A 26,659-nucleotide genomic window follows, 5' to 3' on the forward strand; every position below is an offset into this window, starting at 1 on the left:
GCATATCATGCCAGCCCTTACCATTGGACACCAACCAATCCACTGGAGTAAAAAAAAAATTTCGCCCTTTCGCTAAATATGGGCATAATTAACTCCTTCAGGACAAAGGGCATACCCGGTTCCCGTGTTTAAAGCGTGGTCACGCCGTGACCCCGCATCACACCCGGTCGGTCCCGGCTGCTAGTCATAGCCGGGACCCTGGGCTATTAGCATGCGGCACTGATCGTTGTGCCGCGCACTATTAACCCTTTAGACGCAGCGATCAAAGTTGACCGCCACGTCTGAAAGTGAAAGTAAACGCTTCCCAGCAGCTCAGTCTAGCTGATCGGGACATCGCAATAAAATTGCGATGTTCCGATCAGCTAGGACGTGAGCGGAGACCCCCTTCGCGTCCGATCGGCATTTGATTGCTCCAAGCCTGAGCTACAGTCTTGAGCAATCAAGCCCCTATCTTGCTGATCCATGCAAAGCTATGGCTTTGCAGGGATCAGCATAAGAGATCAGTGTGTGTAGTGCTATAACTCCCTATGGGAGCTATAGCACTGCAAAAAAAAAAAAGTGAAAAAAAATTTAACAAAGGTCATTTAACCCCTTCCCTAATAAAAGTTTGAATCGCCCCCTTTTTCCAATAAAAAAAAAAAACTGTGTATATAAAGATAAAAATAAACATATGTGGTATCGCCACGTGTGGAAATGTCTGAACTATAAAAATATATCATTAATTAAACCGCACGGTCAATGGCGTACATGCAAAAAAATTCCAAAGTCCAAAATAGCGTATTTTTGGTCACTCTTTATATCATGAAAAAATGAATAGAAAGCAATCAAAAAGTCTGATCAATACAAAAATGGTACCAATAAAAACTTCAGAACACGGTGCAAAACATGAGTCCTCATACTAGCCCGTATGCGGAAAAATAAAAAGTTATAGGGGTTAGAAAATGAGAATTTTCAACATATACATTTTCCTGCATGTAGTTATGATTTTTTTCCGAAGTACGACAAAATCCAACCTATATAAGTAGGGTATCATTTTAACCATATGGACCTACAGAATAAAGATAAGGTGTTATTTTTACTGAAAAATGCACTGCGTAGAAACGGAAGCCCCCAAATATTACAAAATGAAATTTTTTCTTCAATTTTGTCACACAATGAATTTTCTTTCCGTTTCACCGTGGATTTTTGGGTAAAATGACTAATGTCACTGCAAAGTAGAATTGGTGGTGCAAAAAATAAGCCATCATATGGAATTTTATGTGCAAAATTTAAAGCATTATGATTTTTAGAAGGTGATGAGCAAAAACGGAAAAACCCTGCATCCTTAAGGGGTTAAAAAGCCCACAATTCGCTCTTATTGGAGTAATCATATGATTTACCATACTCCATTGTATCGTGCTGTCGTGCCAAGGGCTCGTTTGAAGTCCTCCACAAAGTCATACATTATGCTAATAACTAAAACTGCCCACCCCCATTGATCCCAATTTTGATCGCATATATAAAATTCGGACCCTTGTCAACAATTTAAACCAAAAAGTTTCTGAAGTGTACACCCCTGAAAAAGAAATTGCTGTAAACGAGTCTCTTGTGCACTTCAAGGGAAGGTTACACTTTAGGCACTATTGGGTAAAACTTTATAAATTGTGCGAGAGTGCAACAGGCTACACGCACAAATTTAGAGTCTATGAGGGAAAAGACTCAACAATAGAGTCCCCAGAGTGTCCCTCTGTACTAAAAACAACAGGAAAATGGTATGGGATCTAGTTCACCCCCTGCTAGATCAAGTGTATAATATCTACCTTGACAATTTTTATAATAGTGTCCCAATACTACAATGCCTGTTTGCCAAGGGTACTATGGCCTGTGGAACCATTAGGCAAAACCAAAGGGATCTTCCCCAAAATTTTGTATGGCAAAAATTGAAGAAGGGGGAAAGCAAGGCTGTGTACAAGGATAAAATGATGCTTGTCAAGTACAGGGACAAGCGTGATGTCCTTGAACTAACCTCCATATACCCAGACAGATCCACCCCTGTCCAAGTCCGTGGTACCACAGATAGAGCACCTAAACCTGTGTGCATCCAGGACTATAATAAGTTCATGAGAGGGGTGGATCTGTCTGATCAGGTCTTGCAGCCGTACACTGCCCTTCGCAAAACACGGGCCTTGTATAAGAAGTTGGCACTGCATCTCCTCCAAATTGCCATGTTTAATTATTTTGTGCTGTATAAACATGCAGGAAATAAAGGGACATTCCTGCAATTTCAGGAAAATGTTATCAATGCTTTTCTGTTTGGGGATCAGAATTTTTCCCCTTTAATTATTTTTACAATTACTTTGGATAACTCAAAATGCACCCTTGGAATTACATTATTACTTATTAGTGAGCAATTCAGTAATTTCCCCTTTTTCTAACAATAAAATCTATTCAAGAAATCAAATTGGTAAATCCCTAACAAAACTAAAAATGTATATTATACCCCTAGATGAATACTTTGGCCGATGTAGTTTTTTATTTTTACCATCTTGCAAAACCCCTAACAAAACTAAAAATAGTTCTCATTATACCCCTAGATGAATAACTTGGCAGGTGTAGTTTCATATTTTTGTGAAAGTGAAAATATTGGTGCTAAAAGTGCAAATATGCATCCAATTTGAAATTAAATTTTCACTGCTTAGTTCTACAAACTTTCCTCAAACACCTGAAGGGTCAAAAAACTTGCTACACCCCTAAATAGAGTCTATATGGGGTGTAGTTTCCCAAATGGAGTGCAAAGTGGGGGGTTCCCACTGTTCTGGCACCATGGGGGCTTCCTAAATGCAACATGTCCCCCAAAAACCATTTCAGCAAAAGTCTCTCTCCAGAAGCCAAATTTTGATCCTTCCTTTCTGAGCCCTGTAGTTCACCAGCGGAGCATTTTATTTCCGCATATGGGGTATTTCCTTACTCAAGAAAAATGATGCTACAAATTTTCTCCTATTACCCCTTGTAAAAATGCAAAATTTGGGGTAACCCCAGCAATTTAGTGTAAAAAAAAATGTTTTTCATTTAAACCTCAAATTTTCACAAAATGTTGTGAAACACCTGTGGGGAGTTTAGGCCCACTGTACCCTTTGTTACATTACTTGAGGGGTGTAGTTTCCAAAATGGAGTGCCATGTTGGAGGTTCCCACTGTTCTGGCACCATGGGGGCTTCCTAAATGCGACATGCCCCCCAAAAACCATTTCAGCTAAATTCTCTCTCCAAAAGCCAGATTTTGCTCCTTCCCTTATGAGACCTGTAGTCTGCCAGCAGAGCATTTTACATCCTCATATGAGGTATTTCCATACTTAAAAGAAATGGGGTTACAACTTTTGTGGGGCTTTTTCTTTTGTTACCCCTTGTAAAAATTAAAAATAAATGGGGCAACAATAACATGTTATTGTTAAAAATGGAGATTTTGAGTTTTCTCCTCCACTTTGCAGCTATTCCTGTGAAACACCTAAAGGGTTAACAAACTTACTGAATGTCATTTTGAATACTTTGAGGTGTAAAGTTTTCATAGTGGGTCAATTTATGGGGGATTTATAATTTAAAGGCCCTCAAATTCACTTCAATACTGAACTGGTCCCTGAAAACTTCAGATTTTGACATTTTCTTGAAAACCTTAAAAATTGCTGTTAAACTTCTAAACCCTCTCATGTCTTCAAGAAGTAAAAACATGTCAACTTGATGATGCCAACGTAAAGTAGACATATTTTATATGTGAACCAATATATAATTTATTTGGGATGTCCATTTTCTTTACAAGCAGACAGTTTCAAAGTTAGAAAAAAGCTACATTTTCTAATTTTTCGTGAAATTATGGAATTTTTCGCAAAGAAGTATTAACGAAAATTTACCACCAACATAAAGTAGAGTAGGTCACAAAAAACAATCTCAGAATCAGTGTGATACGTAAAAGCATCACAGAGTTATTAATGCATAAATTGGCACAGGTCATATTTGCAAAAAATGGCTCGGTCCTTAAATAGGCACTGTCATGAAATAAAAAAATTGATATGTTGTAGTACTTAAGTACTACAACATATCTCTAATATAGTTTAATTAAAAAAAGTGATTTTAAACCAGTTTAAAATCACTTTTAAATTCGGACACTAGGGGTCGCCCTCCTAGTGGCCGAATGCATTCGGCAGTGACGTCATTACAGAATTTCGTCTCATTTGAGCCTGGCAAATGAGTCGAAATTCCAGTCACTGCAGTGCTCGCTCCCGCCTGTCAATCAAACAGCCGAGAGTGAGCACAGTGAAATCCAGGGCTGCGCATTGGCTCCCTTGACTCACACACTGGCCGCCTCCCTGCTGCATATTCTCCCTGCAGCAGGGAGGAACATGGCTCTTACCTCTGCTTACAGCCCCGGCTCCAGTGGGGATACGCCGCCTCCTCACTGCTCCTCGCAGCTGTGTCCTGTCATTGCCGGGGGGAGCGCGTTATATGGAGAGGGGGGGCGCCATTTACAGGAGGGCCCATATCACACTGAGCAACAAGCGTGTGCCCAGCTTCCTGTCATGCCCGTACACTCTGGTAACTCTCTCTATGGTTCTGGAGGACTTTCAATCCTCCAGAAACATAGAGACAGTTTACAGAGTGTACGGGCATGACAGGAAGCCGGGCACATGCTTGTTGCTTGCTACGGACCCCCGCTCATGCTCCGGCACAGGTGAGGGGGGAGGGGTGATATTGGTCGGGGGCTGGGTGTCTTCCAACACAGAGTGCCTCCAGTTGTTTCACCACTACAACTCCCAGCATGCCCTGACATCTATTTGCTGTCAGGGCATGCTGGGAGTTGTAGTGGTGAAACAGCTGGAGGCACCCTGTCAGGAGAACTAAGGGCGGAAGTCGGCCCCCAGCAGGCATCAGTGACGTGGTGCCTGCTGGGGAAGTCTGCCTGGTAGTGAGCATACTACCAGGCAGACAAAATGCCATTTTTAAGATAATAAAAAAAATAAATAAAGGCAGGGAGGGGGTTAGGGATAGATGGGCAATAGGCAGGGACAGAAAAAAAAAAAAGAGGATGGTGGGAGCTACCCTTTAAATGGACACTGTCAGATACAAAAACTTTTGATATGTTGTAAAGCATGCAAAACCAATAGGTTTTGCAATTGCTTTCATTAGAAAATTTTCAGTATCTCATACTGAAAAAGCCAGTCAAACAACTGCCCCCCTGCCTGCTTGGACACATACTAGTCCTGCTGTGTCCATGCATCATCACCATGGACACACTACCTTGATTGACAGCTGTGAGTGCAGGGCTCACAGCTGGAGGAAAAATCCTCCCACTGTCAGCTTGTCCCACTACTGTCAGTGAGGACAAGCTGGGAGTTGTAGTTTTGCTAATGCTAGGGGAGATGTGAGCAGATAGCATACTGAGGGAGGGGGCGGAGACCTGCACAGTGAGGCCATGCCCCCTCCCTTTTGAGAGGAATTCAGACTAGTGAGCTAAATTAAAAGTGCAATAAAAATTATATGTACACGGTCAGGATTAGGTACTGAGTGATATATTTAAAAAATGTTTTTGTTGGATCTGACGGGTACGCTTTAAGGCCAAAATGACCTCAGTCCTGAAAGAGTACCTGTCATCAAAAAAACGTTTTAATATATTGCTTATTGATGTCTCCCTAACAACTTTCAAATTGCATGTCATTACCTAAAATGTTTATTTATATGTTTATTTTTCAATCTAAAATATGACCACTAGGGGTTTCCCTACATGTCTGTCTCTTGGGTTGACAAGCAAGCACAGCGCAGCTCCCTGCCTGTCAATCAGACAGGCAGGAGAGAGAGCTGTGCCCGCAGCTCCAGGAGCAGCAGGGCAGCTGTGTGCTCCGATTTCCCCCCTCTCTGTAAGACGTGCTGTAGTAAACAGAGAGGGAGAGACTCAGTAGCTGTCGGCCCTACTATGTTTACAGCCTCTATGCGTGCATAGAGGGATCGCAGCATAGAGGAGGAAGTGCGGGCCACGCATCCTTCTTCCCTTCAAACGGGCAGCAAAGTGAGCAGGGAAGAGAAGAAGGAAAAAAAAGTACAAAGGGGAGGTTTTAGAAAGAAAACAAATGCAGGGTTAGTGTCAGGTAAGTCAGGGAAAGATGGGGGGGGATTAGGGAAAGTTTAGTTCATGATAGGTACTTTTTAAGGGATTAAGCAAACATAAAAAGGTGTAATTTACTAATATCTTAAGTTTAGGTAATAGAACACTCATAGGCCCTTATTTACTAAGAGTGTTGTGTAAGTTTCTTTGTGGATTTTAATTCCCTACAATTTATTTTCCACGGTATTTACTAAGGTTTCCCTGCATTTTCCACTTTCCTTACACTTTGCTTTTTTTTACACATGTTCTGATCTGTCTGGTTTTCCGCAGCTGAAATCCACCACATTTTATGTGGAAACCTTAGTAAATATGTTGGGTTTTTGTGAAAATGTCGGGAACACGGCCCTTTTCATAGACCACGCCCCTTTTCCCGGTGACCACGCCCCTTTTTGGGGTTTTCTAAGCTAAATGGAGAGTTTGTCGGGTTTTTTTTCAATTCTGGCGCAAATTCTGGTGCAAAATCTGGCACAGGCAGAATTTCTGACCCAAGGCAACATAATCTGGTGCACAACCCGACAAAACATGTTGGGTTTGCAATAGTAAATGAGGGCCATAGTTTTTCAAGTAGTAAGCATAAGTGGGTTTGGCAAAACCAATGCATGAACAGCAATGTCTAGCCATGGCCAGTAGCACTTTTGATTCACTGATAATTGCAGATGGCACCTGGACTTGCCACTGATTTAATTGACAAGTGCAGGTGCCATCTGCAATTGAGGAATTTACATGAGAGCCACATCCAGTGGCACCACATGTATGCGCACCCTTAAAGTTGATTTGCTACTACCCTTCCATCTAATAAGAAGCAACTGCAAAGCTTTCTATAGTAAGGCTGGAATAAGAAAAAGGTAAAAGGGGCTTTGTAGACCCAGAAAAGCCAACAATCTGTGTTACCCTCATGAATTCAGCACCTTATGAATAAACCCATGCAATGAACGGACATTTAAGCAATCTAAGTTCTCCTTGAATCTTTGATACACTTGGCATCATATCTACATGTTTCTTAGGCAATCCCAATATGGCCAGGTACATGATTGCCCTTAGCTGGATGAATCCAAGACATCCCACACTGTCTAAGTATAAGTCTCTAACTTACCCCTTTTGCTAAGAACAGATTCCAGAAGACATAGAAGCCATAGTGTACCTCACCTTTGACACAATATACAACTCCTTTTTGCAGTTTCCATTCCTCATTACTATAAAATCTTTGCATAGTATTCCTACTTACCTTTAGTAATTATTCATGGTAAATTCCTGTTTCACTCATTCTACCTTTGTTATAGTTTTTCATGGTTAAAATTTTTGCCTTTCTAGATACAGGTACAGATATATCTATTTAATGTTCCTCTGTGTTTCTTGTTGCTCTGTAATATGAGTGTTATACTGATGCTCTGGACTACCTGCATTTATACAGTGTAATTGTGCTGCTTTCTTATTTTTCAGTAGAACAAACAAAAAAAAGAAAAACTAAATCATGTCATGTTGTTGCTCTGAAACAAATGTAGGACACAGTTCTATAGAGGTGAGGGGAGCTTTTGCAACACTGTCACGTGGCACTTTTAGTAACTTCTATTCACTGCTGTTAGAGACTGTTGTGAAGGTCTATTCTCCAAAAGCAGTTGGACTGTAACTCATGTAGCGCAGGGAGCAGTGTGGCCTTGAGCTTGCCCATAACCGCTGTCCCTACCTACTAAAAAGATCCTCCTTAAGTAGCGCCCCTCCCCCGATTACAGATTGTATTGTTTGGTTATTTAGATTTTGGTGTTTTTTTCTCTTTCAGGATTGAGCGGAGTGTTAGAGTAGCATGCTGTGCGATGCATATCTAAGGGAACCTGTGCTGTGTATTGTACTGTCATGTTTTGTGTGATTGTAAATTATTGTATGATTTGTAATGACTGAATGATCAATAAAGCCTTAACCCCTTAAGGACCGAGGGTTTTTCCGTTTTTGCATTTTCGTTTTTTCCTCCTTGCCTTTAAAAAATCATAACTCTTTCAATTTGGCACCTAAAAATCCATATGATGGCTTATTTTTTGCGCCACCAATTCTACTTTGTAATGACGTCAGTCATTTTGCCCAAAAATCTACGGTGAAACGGAAAAAAAAAAATCATTGTGAGACAAAATTGAAAAAAAACCCTGCTGTTTTGTAAATTTTGGGGGTTTCTGTTTCTACGTAGTACATTTTCCGGTAAAAATGACACCTTATCTTTATTCTGTAGGTCCATACGATTAAAATTATATCCTACTTATATAGGTTTGATTTTGTCGTACTTCTGGAAAAAATCATAACTACATGCAGGAAAATTAATACATTTAAAATTGTCATCTTCTGACCCCTCTAACTTTTTTATTTTTCCGTGTTTGGGGCGGTATGAATGCTAATTTTTTGCGCCGGGATCTGAAGTTTTTAGCGGTACCTTTTTTGCATTGATAGGACTTATTGATCACTTTTTATTCATTTTTTCATGATATAAGAAGTGACCAAAAATGTACTATTTTGGACTTTTGAATTTTTTTGCGCGTACACTATTGACCGTGCGGTTTAATTAACTATATATTTTTATAATTCGGACATTTCCGCACGCGGCGATACCATATATGTTTATTTTTATTTACACTGTGTTTTTTTTTTTTATGGGAAAAGGGGGGTGATTCAAACTTTTAGTAGGGAAGGGGTTAAATGATCTTTATTCACTTATTTTTTTCCACTTTTTTTTTTGCAGTGTTATAGCTTCCATAGGGACCTATAACACTGCACACACTGATCTATTACATTGATCACTGGTTTCTCATAGGAAACCATTGATCGATGATTCTGCCACTTGACTGCTCATGCCTGGATCTCAGGCAATGAGCAGTCATTCGGCGATCAGACAGCGAGGAAGCAGGTAGGGATCCTCCAGCTGTCCTGTAAGCTGTTCGGGATGCCGCGATTTCGCCGCGGCTATCCCAAACAGCTCCCTGAGCTAACCGGCATGCTTTCACTTTAGACGCGGCGTTCAACTTTGAACACCGCATCTAAAGGGTTAATAGCGCACGGCACCGCGATCAATGCCACGCGCTATTAGCCATGGGTCCCGGCCGTGGCCCCATGTTATAGATCGGGAGCGGACACATGACGTAACGGTACGTCATGTGTCCTTAAGGAGTTAAGTAGTGGCCCCCAACTGGGTGACAGTCCCTACACTAAATAAGTGCTGGGTGTACAGAAGGTCCGGCACATCAGGTCTCCAACAGATAGATGCTGTATAACCTTAGGTAGAGTAGTAGTATTTAATAATTTCCTTTCTATAAAATATTTAACAGATTTGTATAGTAGATTGGTTAGTTCATTAATACCATCTGTATGTTAATACTGATTTCTATAAAGCAATTATTCCAATACATTATAAAATATAATCATATGGCAGCTTTATGTGCGAACAGGCATTCCATTTATAACACTGTCATTTATCAGATGCTTAAACAAACAAGACGCTTGGTTAATAGCCAATCCTTTGCAGATGTGACCTATGTCTTAAATTCCAGTATCTAGATGAAGATGACATATAATGTGTGCAAACACTAGGTTAAATTACAGCTAGAAAATGAATGTAGTAACAATGTCCAAAACAACATTCTGGAAGCCAATAGATGTATCACAGTATAGTGTTTGTCTCAGTAATTATTTTTTGTCTAGTTCCCTGCTGGCAGATGATCCAGGTTAAAATGAAAGACCTGTCACCATGCACGACCAGAGCTAACTTTCATTTAATTTCTGCCATAAAACAACAGCTGCAGTGTTGCCATCAGTGGGAGAAATAATTAAATCTCAGTTAACCAAACTTGATATATCAGACTGTGGGAGAACTTTAGTTCTATTTTCATTGCTTGTGTTTTTATTCATAATTATTTGCTTTAAAGCGTACCCGTCTTATCCAACAAAAAACATTTTTTTAATCTATCACTCAGTACCTAATCCTGACCATGTACATCTAATTTTTATGTATCTAGCACCTTTATTAATTTATTTTATTACACTTGTAATTTAGCTCACTAGTCTGAATTCCTCTCAAAGGGAGGGGGCATGGCCTCACTGTGCAGGTCTCCGCCCCCCTCCCTCAGTATGCTGTCTGCTCACATCTCCCCTAGCATTAGCAAAACTACAACTCCCAGCTTGTCCTCACTGACAGTAGCGGGACACAAGCTGACAGTGGGAGGATTTTTCCTCCAGCTGTGAGCCCTGCACTCACAGCTGTCAATCAAGGAAGTGTGTCCATGACATAGGTGGTAATGCATGGACACAGCAGGACTAGCATGTGTCCAAGCAGGCAGGAGGGCAGTTGTTTGACTGGCCTTTTCATTATGAAATACATTTTTCTAATGAAAGCAATTGCAAAACCTATTGGTTTTGTATGCTTTACATCATATCAAAAGTTTTTGTATCTGACAGTGCCCATTTAAAGTGTTATTAATGCCTTAAGGACACAGCCTGTTTGAACCTTGTGGACACATTATTTTTTTTTTATTCCACACAGCTCTATGAGGGCTTATTTTTTGGTGGGACCAATTTTACTTTGCAATGACTTGTTTCATTTTACCAGAAAATGTATGGCAAAACAAGAAAATAAAATATTATTTTGTGGGAGTAAATTAATAAATGTTATGCATTTGAAACAGAGATATTGGGAGAGATATTAAAAGCAGTTGTTACGCCTGTGCTCCAGCCGGACTCGCCGGCCGTGAGTGCTCTCAGTACCCGCTGTCGGCGGGGCCGAGATTTGCATCATGGGACGCGCCCACATGCGAATCTCAGCCAGTCACTCAGTGTCAGTGTTCTTCCTTCCCTGTAGCCCCAGCGCACGTGCCTTCACCCCCTAGGGCGCGCGCGCTGCAGCTCTTATTCTTAAAGGGCCGGTACCAAATTTATTAAAGTGCTTGCACCTGTCCCCTGGTCCATAAGTATCTGCTCCTCCCTGATTTCCCTGCTAGATATTTGGTAGTCTTTGCCATTGTGAAGTCCCATTGCCATTGCTTAGTCCTGTGTCTCAGCTACTGTACACCTATCCCTTGTTCCTGTCCTATCCTATCCTGTACCTGTGTTCCTGCCCTGTCTGTCTGCCATCTTGCAATATCTTGCCAGTCACCCCCCCCCCAGCTACCTGTGTGGACGAGTCGTGCCAGGGGTAGCAACCTGGGTGCCGTCTACCGCAGCAAGACCATCCCGCTTTGAGGCACCTTAGACTCCGCTCTCTGGCACGGCTCACGGCTCCATCCACACAGGCCCAGAGAATCCACCACCTGCCGTGACCATAACAGCAGTTTTTGCTGGCATGCTAATAGTACCACTTCTTCAAATGATTTGTGTCTAGTTTTCACCTTGTTTATACTGTGTGTAGTCTTGATAAAAAGGGTGGAGCTTCACATGTGCCAAAAAAGTGATAATCTGTGTCAAAACTAAGGTGTTAACCAAGCCAGCTAATAGGTCATGACTATTCTTTAAATTCAGGGTAAAAAAATTATGCATTTCGAGGGTAGTCTTCTCCTTCCTCAGATTGAAGTCAATCTGAGGAAGGAGGAGGCTACCCCTGAAAACTGTCTGTTTGCTGCAATAGGAATGCTGTCACCATTTTACACAGCTAATACAGGCGGACAAACATGTGTAATGTTGAGTTCCACTGCACTGGAACCTCACATATGAGGCGGTGTTGAGGAAAACCATTATGGTACTCCAAATTCAATACTCACTATAAACCCTTTTATTGCATATTCATGTAAAAATACAAGTCAGCCCACTGCTTTACATTGTAATGTGATAGATTTTTAGATGAAAATGCCAAAGTTCAAAAATTCTGTGAGCCTTAAGTTCTGAGCGAGACCAGGTTCTTTAAGTTCTACTCGCTGATCTGCAAGTACAGTCTGCCTGAGGAAGACTCAATTAGTGGATCGGCCCATAACCAGCCTATATACGAGATCAATAATGTTAAATTTTATTAGTTCGGACAATTCTGCATTTGGTGATATTGAATGTGTTCATGTTTATTTATTTGAAAAATGGAGAAAGGGTTTGATTTGAAGTTGTACACGTACGCCCTAGTCCCGTTACTGGCGTTTAAAACACGCTCACGGGCTGAGTGTGTGTTAAACCCGGTGGGTCCCGACTGCTATCAGCAGTTAGGACCCAGGGCTAGTGCCAGGCATCACTGAGCAGGCCGATGCCCGATATGAACCCTTTAGATGCCACAATCAAAGTTGATCGCAGCATCTATAATGAAACTAAAAGCATCCTGCAGCTCAGTGGAGCTGATCGGGACTATCACGGTAAAATAGCGATGTCCCGATCAGCTGAGAGGACAACAGGAGGATCCTTACCTGCCTCCTCACTGTCCGATCGGTGCTCTATTGCTCCAAGCCTGTTACTCAGGCTGGAGCAGCAGAGCCTGATAACACGGATCAAGGCTATGCTATGGCAGGTGTAAAAGATGTAAAAAAAAAAGTTAATAAATGTGAATAAGCCCCTTTCCTAATAAAAAGTTTGAATCACCCCACATTTTCCATTTTTTAAATAAAATGATGTCATAAAAATAATCATATGTTGTACCACCGCTTGCGTAAATGTCCGAACTATTAAAATATAAGGTTAACTAAACCGCACGGTCGATGGCACACATGTAAAAAAAAGTACCAAAGTCCAAAATTGTGCATTTTTGGTCACTTCATATAAAAGAAAAATATAAATAAAAAGCAATCAAAAAGTCCCATCAAAACAAAAATGGTACTGATAAAGACTGCAGACCACAGTGCAAAAAATTTGCCCTCATATAGCCCCGTATGGAGAAACAAAAAAAAGTTATAGGGGTCAGAACATAACCATTTTAAACATACTAATTTTGGTGCATGTAGTAAAATAAAATAAAACCTACATAACTTGGTTATCCTTGTAACCTTATGGACCTACAGAATAAAGATAAGGTGTCATTTTTACCGAAAAGTGCACCCTGTAGAAACGGAAGCCCAAAAAAGTAGCAAAATGGTGTTTGTTTGTTTTTTATTTCAACCCACAAATAAGTTTTTTTTGGGTTCGCCGCAGATTAGGTTATAAAATAAGTGATGTAATTACAAAGTAAAATTGGTGACGCAAAAAACAAGATCTTATAGGGGTCTGTAGCTGCAAAATTGAATGAGATATGATTTTTAGAAAGGGAGGAGGAAAAAACAAAAACGTAAAAACTAAAATTGGTGTCCTTAAAGGGGTACTCCTCTGGCCCTAAGACATCTTATCCCTATCTAAAGGATAGGGGATAAGTGGTCTGATTGCATGGGTCCCGCAGCCATGGACCCCCACAATCTCTCATGCAGCACCCACCTGTCTCAGCTGCACAAAGTGATAATCGCTCTGTGTCTAAAGCCTCATGACTCCGACCCCTTGTGAACTCACAACTCCGCCGTCTTGTGTCGTCACGCCCCAACCCCTCAATGCAAGCCTATGGGAGATGTCTTAGGGCCAGAGTACCCCTTTGAGGTGAAAATGGGCTGAGTCCTTAAAGGGGTACTCCGGTGCTTAAACATCTTATCCCCTATCCAAAGGATAGGGGATAAGATGCCTGATCACGGGAGTCCCGCCGCTGGGGACCCCCGTGATAATGTATGCGGCACCCGGTTTGTAATCAGTGCCCGGAGCGTGTTCGCTCCGGGACTGATTACCAGCAACCGCAGGGCCGGCGGCGTGTGACGTCATGCCTCCGCCCCCGTGTGACGTCACGCTCCGCCCCTCAATGCAAGCCGACGGGAGGAGGCGTGATAGCTATCACGCCCCCTCCCGTAGGCTTGCATTGAGGGGCGGAGCATGACGTCACACGGGGGCGGAGGCGTGACATCACACGCCGCCAATCCTGCGGTCGACCATAATCAGACCCGGAGCGAACAGGCTCCGGGGACTGATTACAAACGGGGTGCCGCGTGCATGATCACGGGGGTACCCAGCGGCGGGACTCCCACGATCAGGCATCTTATCCCCTATCCATTGGATAGGGGATAAGATGTTTAAGCACCGGAGTACCCCTTTAAGGGGTTAAGTCCCTGCTGTTCTTTGCATTGCATTAATTGTTTACAACAGAGCTCTGCCAGTACAGTCTGCCTAAGGCAGAATTTATTAGCAAATTGCTCTGTGGCCAGTAAAGAGGCCTTAACGGGTTACTTCATTGTTAGACATCTTATCTCCTATCCAAAGGATAGGGGATAACATGTCTGATCGTGGAGTTTTGGAAAGGGAATAAGATGTCTAAAAACTGAGTACCCCTTTAAGCAGGCCTTCAGCTGCCATGGAAACCAATCAGCTCTCTGCAGCCAGATTGAGGAGGTACTTATCAGGCAGGTGACACAACTGTCACAGAACCTCTTTAACCCTTTAGGGACCAAGCATTTTTCTGTTCTTTCTGGTCCTGCCAGGCTTTATCATTCTGAGCGCAGGTGGCGACACTACGGGAGAGATAAGCCCTCCGGCTACCTCAGCAGTGGATCGCTACCTCAGCAGTAGATTGATCTAAAGGGTTAATCGCTGGCCGCGGCCTCCACCTGCTGCGGCCTGACACCCGCTGCGATCCTCCTGTATAATGTGTAGATGCGGGCAGACGGCCGCTCTTCTCTGGTCCCACTGTAGTAAGAGTATATGCCGTATATACCTATTATTCATATTTCCAGCAAATATGAATAAGTGATGTGAATTCTATTCACATCACTGGCCGGCCGGAGTTTAGTGCAGAGATGCAAGCAATATATTATTTTTACATTTAAATGGCCCCTTTTTATTATTATCGGCTACATTTGTAGGTCTCTGCCCAGTGCCACCCACATAAATTGATCCCTGTTTAAAAATTTACATTAAATCTTTTTATTTTTTTGGTCTTGCAATTTTCAGGAGCGGTCAGGGACCAGAAATTCAGCGCTCAATATTAACCTCTTAACCCCTTAAGGACACATGACGTACTGGAACGTCATGTGTCCACTCCCGATCTATAACGCGGGTCCACGGCGTGGCCCCGCGTCATAGCGGGTCGGGCCCGGCCTCTAACAACGGCCGGGACCCGTGGCTAATAGCGCGCGGCATTGATCGCTGTGCCGCGCGCTATTAACCCTTTAGACGCGGCGTTCAAAGTTGAACGCCGCGTCTAAAGTGAAACCGAAAGCATCCCGGCTAGCTCAGTGGGCTGTTCGGGATAGCCGCGTCGAAATCGCGACATCCCCAACAGCTTACAGGACAGCTGGAGGGCCCCTACCTGCCTCCTCGCTGTTCGATCGCCGAATGACTGCTCAGTGCCTGAGATCCAGGCATGAGCAGTCATGTTGCAGAATCATCGATCACTGGTTTCTTATGAGAAACCAGTGATCAATGATAAAGATCAGTGTGTGCAGTGTTATAGGTCCCTATGGAAGCTATAACACTGCAAAAAAAAAGTGAAAAAAAAAGTGAATAAACATCATTTAACCCCTTCCCTATTAAAAGTTTGAATCACCCCCCTTTTCCCATAAAAAAAAAACACAGTGTAAATAAAAATAAAAATAAACATATATGGTTTTGCCGCGTGCGGAAATGTCCGAATTAAAAATATTAAAAATATATTGTAAATTAAACCGCACGGTCAATGGCGTGCGCGCAAAAAAATTCAAAAGTCCAAAATAGTGCATTTTTGGTCACTTTTTATATCATGAAAAAATGACAATCATTGACAATCCAACACAATGGGCAGCACATTGAACACATTTTATAAGGGGTCAGAAACTTGTAAATAACTCATGAAAGAATAAAGTTATGTTAAAACCAAACACATCATTGTTTTTCTTGTGAAATTCCCAATAAGTTTGATGTGTCACATGACCCTCTTCCTATTGAAAAAACAAAAGTTGGATTCAAAATAGCCGACTTCAAAATGGCCTCCACGGTCACCATCCATCTTGAAAAGTTTCCCCCTTCACGTATACTAATGTGCCACAAACAGGAAGTTAATATCACCAACCATTCCCATTTTATTAAGGTGTATCCATATAAATGGCCCACCCTGTAGTAAATAACTTTATATAACTAAATATATTTGTTTAATTGGCATCTGGTAATAGGTGGCATAAACGGTATTAGGCAGCAAGTAAACAGTCAAACCTTGAAGTTGCTATAACAGAAGCAGGAAATATAGGCAAATATAATGAGCAACTTTGACAAGGAACTTTGACAAGGAGCTGATGAAGTGCTGTTAATCGTCGTGAAATAGCTGTTACCTGCACTCGGTGGACTGCATCCACACTTGTCCGCTATTGCTCCTGTATGTCTAAATAAAGCCAAGAAATTTTTCACGTTACCCCGCTGGTGAATGCCTCCTATATCTCTGCACATTTACAAAAATACAATGCCTAGACAAAAGGGTAAGAGCATCTTATGGGGTTTTCCAAGAATACAGTGATTAGTACCTAACAAGAGTTGTCCAAAGACAACTGATGAATCAGTAACAGAGTAAAGGGTACACAAGACTCACTGATGCTTATGGAGGAGGGGAGGGGTGGACAGTGGAAAATGACTAAACAGGTACAGATTTTGCAAGTTTACTTTAAACTGTTATAATTGACAATTAGAATTGGTATGAAAGAGCATCACATAAAAACCTTTAGTATTGGCTATGGCAGAAAAGAGGGGGAATTCATGGGGGGAATTTGTATATACCATGTGCCAGTTTTCTGGTGTACCAAACACATTGTTTGCACAAAGATTACACTGCACAAATGGAGTGTTCTGTGGAAAGGTTCCTCAACCTGTAAATCACTGAAGATAAAATCATGGCACGCTAACAGCTCAAAATTTATATACATATTTTTGTTGCCGAAACGATACAATTGTCATGTAATCCACCTAGACATAAGGTACAAAAGATAATGAGACGGACATGAGATACAGAAGATAATATTTTAGTCCTTAGAAAACCTTTATCAAGCCATACTTGTGGCAGCTGGAAGATTACATCCTATAGACTCCTACGTGTCCTGTTTCACAACACATAACTCATTTACTAAAGGTAATCAGAATCTTTTTGTTGGGTTTTGTACCCATATTGTGTTGTATGCGCCAGGTTTTGTGAACAGAAAACATCAAAAATCCAACCAACTTTCCGCTTCACTGACAAAGCCCAAAAAGTGGTGTGGCCATGGAAAAGCAGAGTGTCCCTGACAGTTTTAAAAAATCCCCACAAATTCGCTATTGTACCCACATAAAATGTGGAAGGTTAAACTAAGGACAAGTTCCCTTTAATGTTATGGCTAAGCAGTCTGAAAAATAAAATGTTCACTTTAACATATGAACAGATAGGTTTTGAGAACTGTAATGTATTGATGTAATTTAAAACATTTTCTAGTTTTGTTATGGCACAAATGCACTTGGGAGTTTTTCAGTTGTTTTTTTTTTACTTTTGCCCTTTCGGTTATAATAATGAATCACTGACCTCTTCCTTTTGCCCAGGTATATGTCCGATTTGTTACAAAAGTCCTCACATCTTGAATCTGAGACTCAGCTTGTGCATGCCTCAGGTGAAGTTCCCTAGTTTTACTTGAAATTTTCAATGGTAGAATATATTTTGGGATACCTTTGTAAAACCAAGCTCCTGATCTCTTCCAGACCTGTAAAAGAAGAGACATGTTTTGAGGTTTAAAGAGAACATCTAAGTAGATCCCTAAGTACCGTACATTTAATTTATATTGTATGTCAGTTTAATGACCTAAGGGAGCATTTACATCAAGATTTAGGCATTGGGCATATGGCATATGAGTATTTCAAAAAATCGGATGCTGTATCATCACCATACCCAATTCATTTAAATGAGCCAGATGGAGTCAGCTAATGACTCCGGTCAGCATATTTTTGAAACATATCAGTTTTTATTGCTGAACTTGAACCACAGCAGACCACGGTTTTCAATCTGGCAACATAAACTGATACAGTACAAAAATGAGCCAACCGAAGTCAGTAGCTGACTCCGTCAAACTCATTGAAATGAATGGGGTACAGCACGGGTCTGGCGAGGATAAGGCAGCAGTTGATTTTCAAATTCTCCCGCCAAATCATGCTGCCATACCCCTAAATTGTGAAGATGTAAAGCCTAATACAGTTCTACATTATTCCGAGCATCAATTTTCCTGCTATTTTCAATACTGAATTTCTGCCTGCTTGAGAGAGAAAAAAAATTGGTGAAGGTACACTGCTCAACCCTGACAGGGCAGTATTATGGAAGAACCCCCTTGTATTACAGGTGGGCATTATGAGGCTGTCTTCTTTATTCTTAAACCTTTCCAACCTTTAACAAGAAGCATGAAAAAATACAATAATGTAGCCATAGGAGATCATCAGCAAATAAGTAAATGGAAAGTAAATTTATGCATACAGAGTCATTCGAAAAAATATGGTAGCTGGAAACACATATCATAATACAAATGAAAATATTACTATTCATGTCCACTGCAATTTCCAAAACGTATGGAAATGTGACATTACAAAGTAATTACAAGTGCTAGCAGACTCTATCTAAGGGTACATTCACGCGTACGCAGATTGGATGCGCTGGATTTGATGCACAGGATTTTCTGCTGCAGATTTCAATGTAAACTAAATGACTGAGCACAGCTTCTATTCGGCAGTATCAAATCCTGCACATCAAATCTGCGCAGATCCTGTATGTGTGAACGTACCCTTAATGTATAATTATGCTTTATGTTCTTTGAGAAACATAATAAGCGTAGTTTATACCAGTCGTTTTGCACAGCTGGGACAGATTAAATCAAATCTCCAATGTTCCAAATTTCAGCCAAGAGAAAGAGAGAGTTGACATTTCCTATTCCTATTTTTTTAGGAGCCAGTTATTAACACCTGAAGGATATCAGGCGTACCTGTATGCCCTTGTCCTGCTCCCGTGGTATGAAGCAAGCTAACGAGCTGAGTGTGCTTCATAACCAGTGGGTCCCAGTTGTTATCAGCAGCTAGGACCTGTGGCTAATCACCGATCAGGCTGATGTCCAGCATTAACCTTTTAGGCACCTTAATCAAAGTTGATTGTTGTGTCTAAAATGGAAAAAAACAACTAATTTTACTTTGTAAATCATCACACCACAAAATCTACAGCGAAACAAAAAAAAATCTTTATTATGTTTAACTTTTGGTACAAAAATTAGCATGTTTATAAATGTCCTCTTCTGACCCATATTAATTTTGTATTTTTCACTGTATGGGGATGAGTGAGAGCTCATTTTTTGCATCAGTATCATTTTTGTTTTGATGGAACTTTTTGATTGCTTTTTGTAAATTTTCTAAAGGTATACAAAGTGACCAAAAATATGCAATTCCGGAGCGGCAATACCACATTTATTAGGGAAGGGGTTAAATCCCATTTACTAACTATTTATTTTTTACTAGTACATAAAAGCCTTAGATTGCATACACTGAACAATGCCATAGCATAGCATTGATCAGTGTTATCGGTGCTCAAATGCCCCAGCCTGCTTTGGCTGACTTGAGCACCAATCAGATGGCAGAAAGGCAGGTAAAGGCCCTCCTGCCTTTCTTTCAGCTGTTCGGGACACCATGGTGAACAGCCCGCTGAGCTAGCCGGGATAACTTTTCTCCCATTTTAGATGCCGCAATCAACTTTGATGGCTGTGTCTAAAGGGTTAATACTGGACATCAGCCCAATCGGCGATGTCCAGCATCAGCAGCAGGTCCTGGTTGCTGATAGCAAATATACGCCCATTGTCCTTAAGGGGTTAATGAAAATACATAGCCAGAATTGCGTAAATCCAGAATTGCATATTCTTGGTCATATACAAGAAAAAAAATCTGTAAAAATCTATCAAAAAGTCCCATCAAAACAAAAATGGTAGTCCCATCAAAACATCCTGGTATATGGAAAAATAAAAGAGTTATAGAGGTAATAAGAGGAAAATTTGAAAGAAGATATATCCAGCAAAATGTAATTTATCCCCTATCTGCAGGATAGGGCATAAGTGTCTGATCACGGGGACCTCCCACGATCTCCTGTACAGTTCCCAGGCTCAGCCTTGGCTCTGCTTCAGGAAGTGATGTATCACACACCCTCCATTCATCTCTATGGGAGAAGCAGAGACAAAGCATAAAGATGAATGGAGGGGTGTGCTTCAACCAGCTAATGTGCTGGGTACAAAACTTGCATTAGCAGAGCAGACTCGGACCCCCTGCAATCAGACACTTATTCCCTAACACTATTACTTTAACCATACAAATTTTCCTACAAAAAGTTTGAATTTTTTTGTAGTAGTAAAATAAAACAAAATCTATATAAGTTGGGTTTCATTTTAATCGCATGGACCTACAAAATAAAGAGAACATCAGTTTACCAGAAAGTACACTGCTTAAATATAGAAACCCCTAAAAAATAAAATTGGTGGCGCAAAACAACATGCCCTCATATAGGTCTGTAGATGGAAAAGTAAAAGTGTTATGGGTATTAGAATGCTTGGAGGAAAAAAACAAAAGTGGAAAAATAAAAAAGTCTACTATCCTTAAGAGGTTTAGTTCTTTCGTGGATTTGAGGGGCTTTTATATTAGAAACACACATGAATCACCCATTTTAAAAACTGTGCCCGCTTAAAGGGGTTATCCAGGAATGGAAAAATAGTGCTAATTTCTTTCAAAAAACACTCCCTGTCAATATCCAGGTTGGTTGTAGTTCTGCAGCTCAAATAAGAACAGATACTACACTTGATCTTAGCCAAAAGGCTGAGAGTCTTATACCTGCATATACTTGAATTGAATAGTGTTCCTGAACCAGCAACAGTAGCCAGTGAGGTGCAGTGATCTGTGCCACCCACCCACAAAGTGTATACCTATAGGGTGTGGTGAGGATGTGATGAGGGCAGATGTTATTACCCTAGGGGCAGATGGCATTAACCCCTTGTATTCATGACTCCAGGGTGTGCATAACCTCTGCCTCACCCGAGGTATGGCCGCTGGATCCTGGGCTAGGTGCTGGGTAAATAATGACTCTGATGCCAAGTTACAGAACAGCAGCTTTACTGAGATAGACAGATGGAATAGTCTTTACAGCACAGTTAGGCCCAAGGAGATGACCAGTGACTTAGGAGACTTGCGGGCTCGCTGGGATCTGTGCCACCCACCCACAATGCATTTCCATGTGGTATCCATGTGTTAACTATATATCTATAGGGCCTGTCAACACAGGTGTGAATATAATAGATTTCCGTAAACACCTCAGCAGTACTCATTGTGCTATCACCTCTGCCACGCAAAGAGGAATACTTTGTCACTTTATTTCAGTGTGAATAAGCCAAAAAAATGGGCGAGCTGTAATAGTTACCATGGGTTACCACATGTCGCCATAACTGAGCCTTAAAAACACTTTAAAACTACTTGAATACATTCCTAACCGTGTTAGACAGGGGTTTTGAACTGTAAGGCAGTGTTTAGGGGCTTATTTCATTGCTGATTCAAGCTGATTCGAGCTGAACCGTGCCGAACCAAACTCTATTTCGTGAAAAGTTTGGCTAGTCCAGCGAACCGAACTTTTCAAAAGTTCTCTCAACTCTTATTATAGATAAGAAAGATTCTAAGCATGCTAAGGATGGAGTCAACTTGCTCAAATATTTACATGTTTTCTTCAATAAAGTTGCATACATTTCATCTTGAATATGAACTTACACTAAAAAGTGAAGCGCGTTATTGGGATGCGTACTGATGACACAATGACAAATTTTTGATCCACACAGATTTTCTGCACTAAAATCGCGACAACTTTACGTCTAACATACAGCATTGATTAATTCCCTGAGTTTATAAGCTATTGTTGCAACTGTACCAAAAGCCTGAACTGTTTTATAAGTGTGTACCTGTAGGTTGATCTGACTTGCTTTCTGACCAGGTGAGAATGAAGCAGAGAGACAGGAGTCTCCATTGTGACCCTGATAGCCATGTTTAAGCAGATGCATGCAAATATTAATGCTAAATACTGAAATAATAAATGTTATTTAATTGAATATAAAATGGTGCATCACACCAACATATTCACACTCTGCATATAATTAGTTATATACAGTATCAGCCCAGAAACACATGTTATTCTAACATATAAAGGGGTATTCCAGGAAAAAACTTTCTTTTATATATCAACTGGCTCCAGAAAGTTAAACAGATTTGTAAATTACGCAATCCAAGAAGGAATGAATGAAAGTCGGCAACTCACCGGTCTTCTTTACTTCTTTATTAGGTACTCACATCAATGGTTACAGGTGAGGGATGATAAGTGGGGGGTACAGAAGGCTGCCTGCTGTACCCCACACTTATCATCCATCTCCTGTAACCATTGATGTGAGTACCTAATAAAGAAGTAAAGAAGACCGGTGAGTTGCCGACTTTCATTCATTCCGTCTTGGATTGTGCATTTTGGAACTGTATATTATTGAGCCAGAGCACCACCTACCTTTACAAGCCACAAACTCTTCTTTAACTTTTACTAGTCCATAGTGGTCTCTAGATACATCCTGCAGTTGCCAGACTCTATTCTTGTTTTTATATAAGATTTGTAAATTACTTCTATTAAAAAACTTAATAACTTTCTGTACTTATGAGCTTCTGAAGTTGAGTTGTTCTCTTCTGTCTTAAGTGCTCTCTGATGACACCTTTCTCAGGAACTGTCCAGAGTAGAAGCAAATCCCCACAGCAAACCTCTTCTACTCTGTGCAGTTCCCGAGACAGCAGAGATGTCAGCAGAGAGCACTGTTGCCAGACAGAAAACAACAACTCAACTTCAGCAGATGATAATTATTGAAAGGATAAAGATTTTTTAATAGAAGTCATTTAAAAATCTGTTTAACTTTCTGGAGCCAGTTTATATATATATATATATATATATATATATATATATATATATATATATACATATATATATATATATATATTAAAAAAAGAGGTTTTTCCTGGTATACCCCTTTAATAGAATTTCATAATTGCACATTGTTGTTATTCTATTGTTCCTCATAAATATTCCTTGCACTTTGTCAGTAATCACTAGTGTTGCTCGCGAATATTCGCAATGCGAATTTTATTCGCGAATATCGCATATAGCACTATATATTCATAATTACGAATATTTTTTTTCTTTTTTTTTTCACAGTACACATAACAGTGATCATCCTTCTCTGCTTCCAGCTTGTGTGGTGTAAAGAAGGCTGTAATACTACTGTGTGAGACTGGCGTGCGCATTTTCGCATATGCGAAAATTTGCATATGCTAATTTTCACATATGCGAATTTTCGTATATGCAAATTTTTTATATGCTAATTTGATTATTATGAATGGCATTGTAGCTGGGTCCTTTAGAGATACCCCAAACAAAGCTAATATGGTTCTCTGAGAACCTCATTTCTTATTGTGGAGAATTGAATGTTTCTGAGAAATGTGTTATTGCCTTACAGTTACAGTCAATTTTTTGAATGTAAAGAATATTACAGATCTATTAGAAATGGAGGCTGTGATGCTATACTTAAGAATATGCAATGCTAGGCCTTAATATTTATGATGTGATTACTAGTGTTGAGCGGCATAGGCCATATTCGAATTTACGATATTTCGCGAATATATGGCCGAATATTCACCATATATTCACTAAATTCGTATATTCGTAATATTCGCGTTTTATTTTCGCATATGCATCTCATGCCACAACATCTCATGCCCCATTTGCACAAGACCCCATGGCCCCCTGCACAACACCTCATGACCCCCTTCACAAGACCCCATGACCCCCTTTCACAAGACCCCATGCCCCTTTTGTACAACACTCCATGCCCCCCTGCACAAGACCCTGCCCCCTGCACAAGACTGTGCAGTACAGTTCCCCACATTGGGTGCAGTATAGTTCCCCACATTAGGTGCAGTATAGCTCCCCACATTAGGTGCAGTACAGTTCCCCCACATTAGGTGCAGTACAGTTCCCCCACATTAGGTGCAGTATAGTCCCCCCCCCACACACATTACCTGCAGTATAGCCCCCCCCCCACATTACGTGCAGTATAGTTCCCCCACATTACGTGCAGTCCAGTTCCCCCACATTAGGTGCAGTATAGTTCCCCACATTAGGTGCAGTAAAGTTCCCCACATTAGGTGGAGTAAAGTTCCCCAAATAAGGTGGAGTATAGTTCCCCACATTAGGTGCAGTATAGTTCCCCCACATTAGGTGCAATATAGCTCCCCCACATTAGGTACAGTATAGTTCCCCCACATTACGTTGGCAGTATAGTTCCCCACATTAGGTGCAGTACAGTTCCCCCACATTAGGTTGACAGTACAGTTTCCCCACATTAGGTGCAATATAGTTCCCCCACATTACGTGCAGTATAGTTCCCCCACATTACGTGCAGTATAGTTCCCACACATTACGTGCAGTATAGTCCCCACATTAGGCGCAGTATAGTTACCCACATTAGGTGCAGTATAGTTCCCCACATAAGTTGCAGTATAGTTACCCAAATTAGGTGCAGTACAGTTCCCGCACAGACATACAGCCTTCAGCCATATACAGTGTATGGCTGGAGGCTATATGCCTGTTTACTGCCCCACTTCAGTGTTCCGACCACCACTCCTTCAGTGTTACGACCATCTATGGGCCATAGCAGTATGTCCCGGTGGTTGGAACACCGAAGATGACGTGCTCATGAGTGGTGACTTACCATACCCTTCTCCTATGGGCGCACGCACGGGACGTCAGTGACATCCCTGTGTGCGCTACCTCCCAGCGGCCCCTGCATTTTTAAAGTTAATGCGGGGCCACAGAGAGGTATCCGAGGCATCCTTGTGTACTGAAAAGATTTTTCGGGACACAGGGATGCCAGGCCGCAAAGATATTCATTGTGGGCCGCATATTTGGCACCCATGTAGTAAAGGATTTTAGTTGGCAGTTTGCATTATTTCCATACCATGCTTATCTCTCAATAAATTGTATATTCTATAAATAAATATACGATCTTGGCGCTTCCTTGTCTGTGGGTGTAATCTGCACTAGTTTTGTGAGTTTGTGTACCCTTACTGCTTCCGGGTATATACTATGGGTCCCTGTGTACCATAGATATGTACTGGAGTACTAGTAAAGTCAATAAATAACTATATACCAATGCCGAAAGGGTTATAAAATAGATACTTTTATTGTTGAATGCTGATGTAATCTGCAGATAGTGGTAATAATCCTCAACTACCCTGCACTACAACTATTATAGATATTTAACACCTTAAGGACGCAGGGTTTTTCCGTTTTAGCACTTTCATTTTTTCCTCATCACCTTCTAAAAATCATACGCTTTAAATTTTGTACCTAAAATTCCATTTTATGGCTTTTTTTTTTGTGTCACCAATTCTACTTTGCAGTGACATTAGTAATTTTACCAAAAATTCCATGGCGAAACTGAAAAAAAATTCATTGTGTGACAAAATTGAAGAAAAAAGGAGATTTTTTATGCTTACCGTAAAATCTCTTTCTCGAAGGATCCATTGGGGGACACAGACCATGGGTTTATGCTGCTGTCACAAGGAGGCTCGACACTATGGCAACAACAGAAGTCGGCTCCTCCCAGCAGGGTATACCCGCCCACAGGCACCTGAGGTAATCAGTTTTAGTCCCAGAGCAATAGGAGAAGACCGACGGGTCAAGAGAAAACCACAAACTGTCCGAGCAATCAGAAGAAAAGGCAACTGAACACACCTTTGGACAGATAACTGAAATAGGAACACCAGAAAAAAGGGTGGGAGCTGTGTCCCCCAATGGATCCTTCGAGAAAGAGATTTTACGGTAAGCATAAAAAAAATCTCCTTTTCTCTATCGGCTCCATTGGGGGACACAGACCATGGGACGTACCAAAGCGGTCCCTTGGGTGGGTAAGTAATCAGACAGGTGGACGGTTGGATCACCGCCGTCTGCAACATCTTACAGCCCAGAGTAGCATCAATTGATGCAAAAGCATGAATCTGGAATCACCTTGAGAAAGTGTACAAAGACGACCACGCGGACGCCTTACAGAACCGCAAGGCTGAAGCCACGTAGCGGAGGGCCCAGGATGCCCCAAAAAACGGGTGGAATGAGCCAAACCCCTGAAGGGTGGGATCTTCCCCTTGCAGCGGAACGCTCCCAAAAAGAGCAGACCAGATCCACCGAAAAATGGTGGTCATAGAAGCAGGTTGTCCTATACAACGACCTTCCGGAAAAACAAAAAAGGGGGTCACACTGCCAAAAGGAAAGAGTGACTGAGAGATAAGTCCGAACAGCCCTCACCACAACCAAGATGTGGAACAAACGCTTCCAGGGATGAGAAGGGGCCGGACAAGAGGGCGGTAGGATGATGTTCTCATTGAGATGAAAAAGTCAAAAACCATCTCAGGTAAGAAGGACGGGCCTGGACGGAAAACAACTTGTCCTGGTATACCACCAGGAAGGGAGAACGGCAGGAGAGAGCTACCAGCTCTGACACCCTCCTAACAGAGGTAAGAGC

General features: G+C 41.3%; 1 protein-coding gene and 1 pseudogene across 12 annotated transcripts in view; both read right to left on the reverse strand.

Annotated features, from left to right (window-relative positions):
* The window catches only part of RPH3AL (rabphilin 3A like (without C2 domains)), a 413,105-nt gene that overhangs the window by 116,422 nt on the left and 270,024 nt on the right, over nucleotides 1-26,659 (reverse strand). For all 12 annotated transcript variants that reach the window (XM_056556894.1, XM_056556890.1, XM_056556888.1 and 9 more), the window contains one exon: nucleotides 17,587-17,761. In XM_056556894.1, coding sequence (XP_056412869.1) covers nucleotides 17,587-17,761 — 175 coding nt within the window. The remainder of the gene's footprint in view (nucleotides 1-17,586; nucleotides 17,762-26,659) is intronic.
* On the reverse strand, nucleotides 20,721-20,898 carry LOC130359831 (U2 spliceosomal RNA; annotated as a pseudogene).

Source organism: Hyla sarda, chromosome 2 (assembly GCF_029499605.1).
Source record: "Hyla sarda isolate aHylSar1 chromosome 2, aHylSar1.hap1, whole genome shotgun sequence".
Taxonomy (NCBI): domain Eukaryota; kingdom Metazoa; phylum Chordata; class Amphibia; order Anura; family Hylidae; genus Hyla; species Hyla sarda.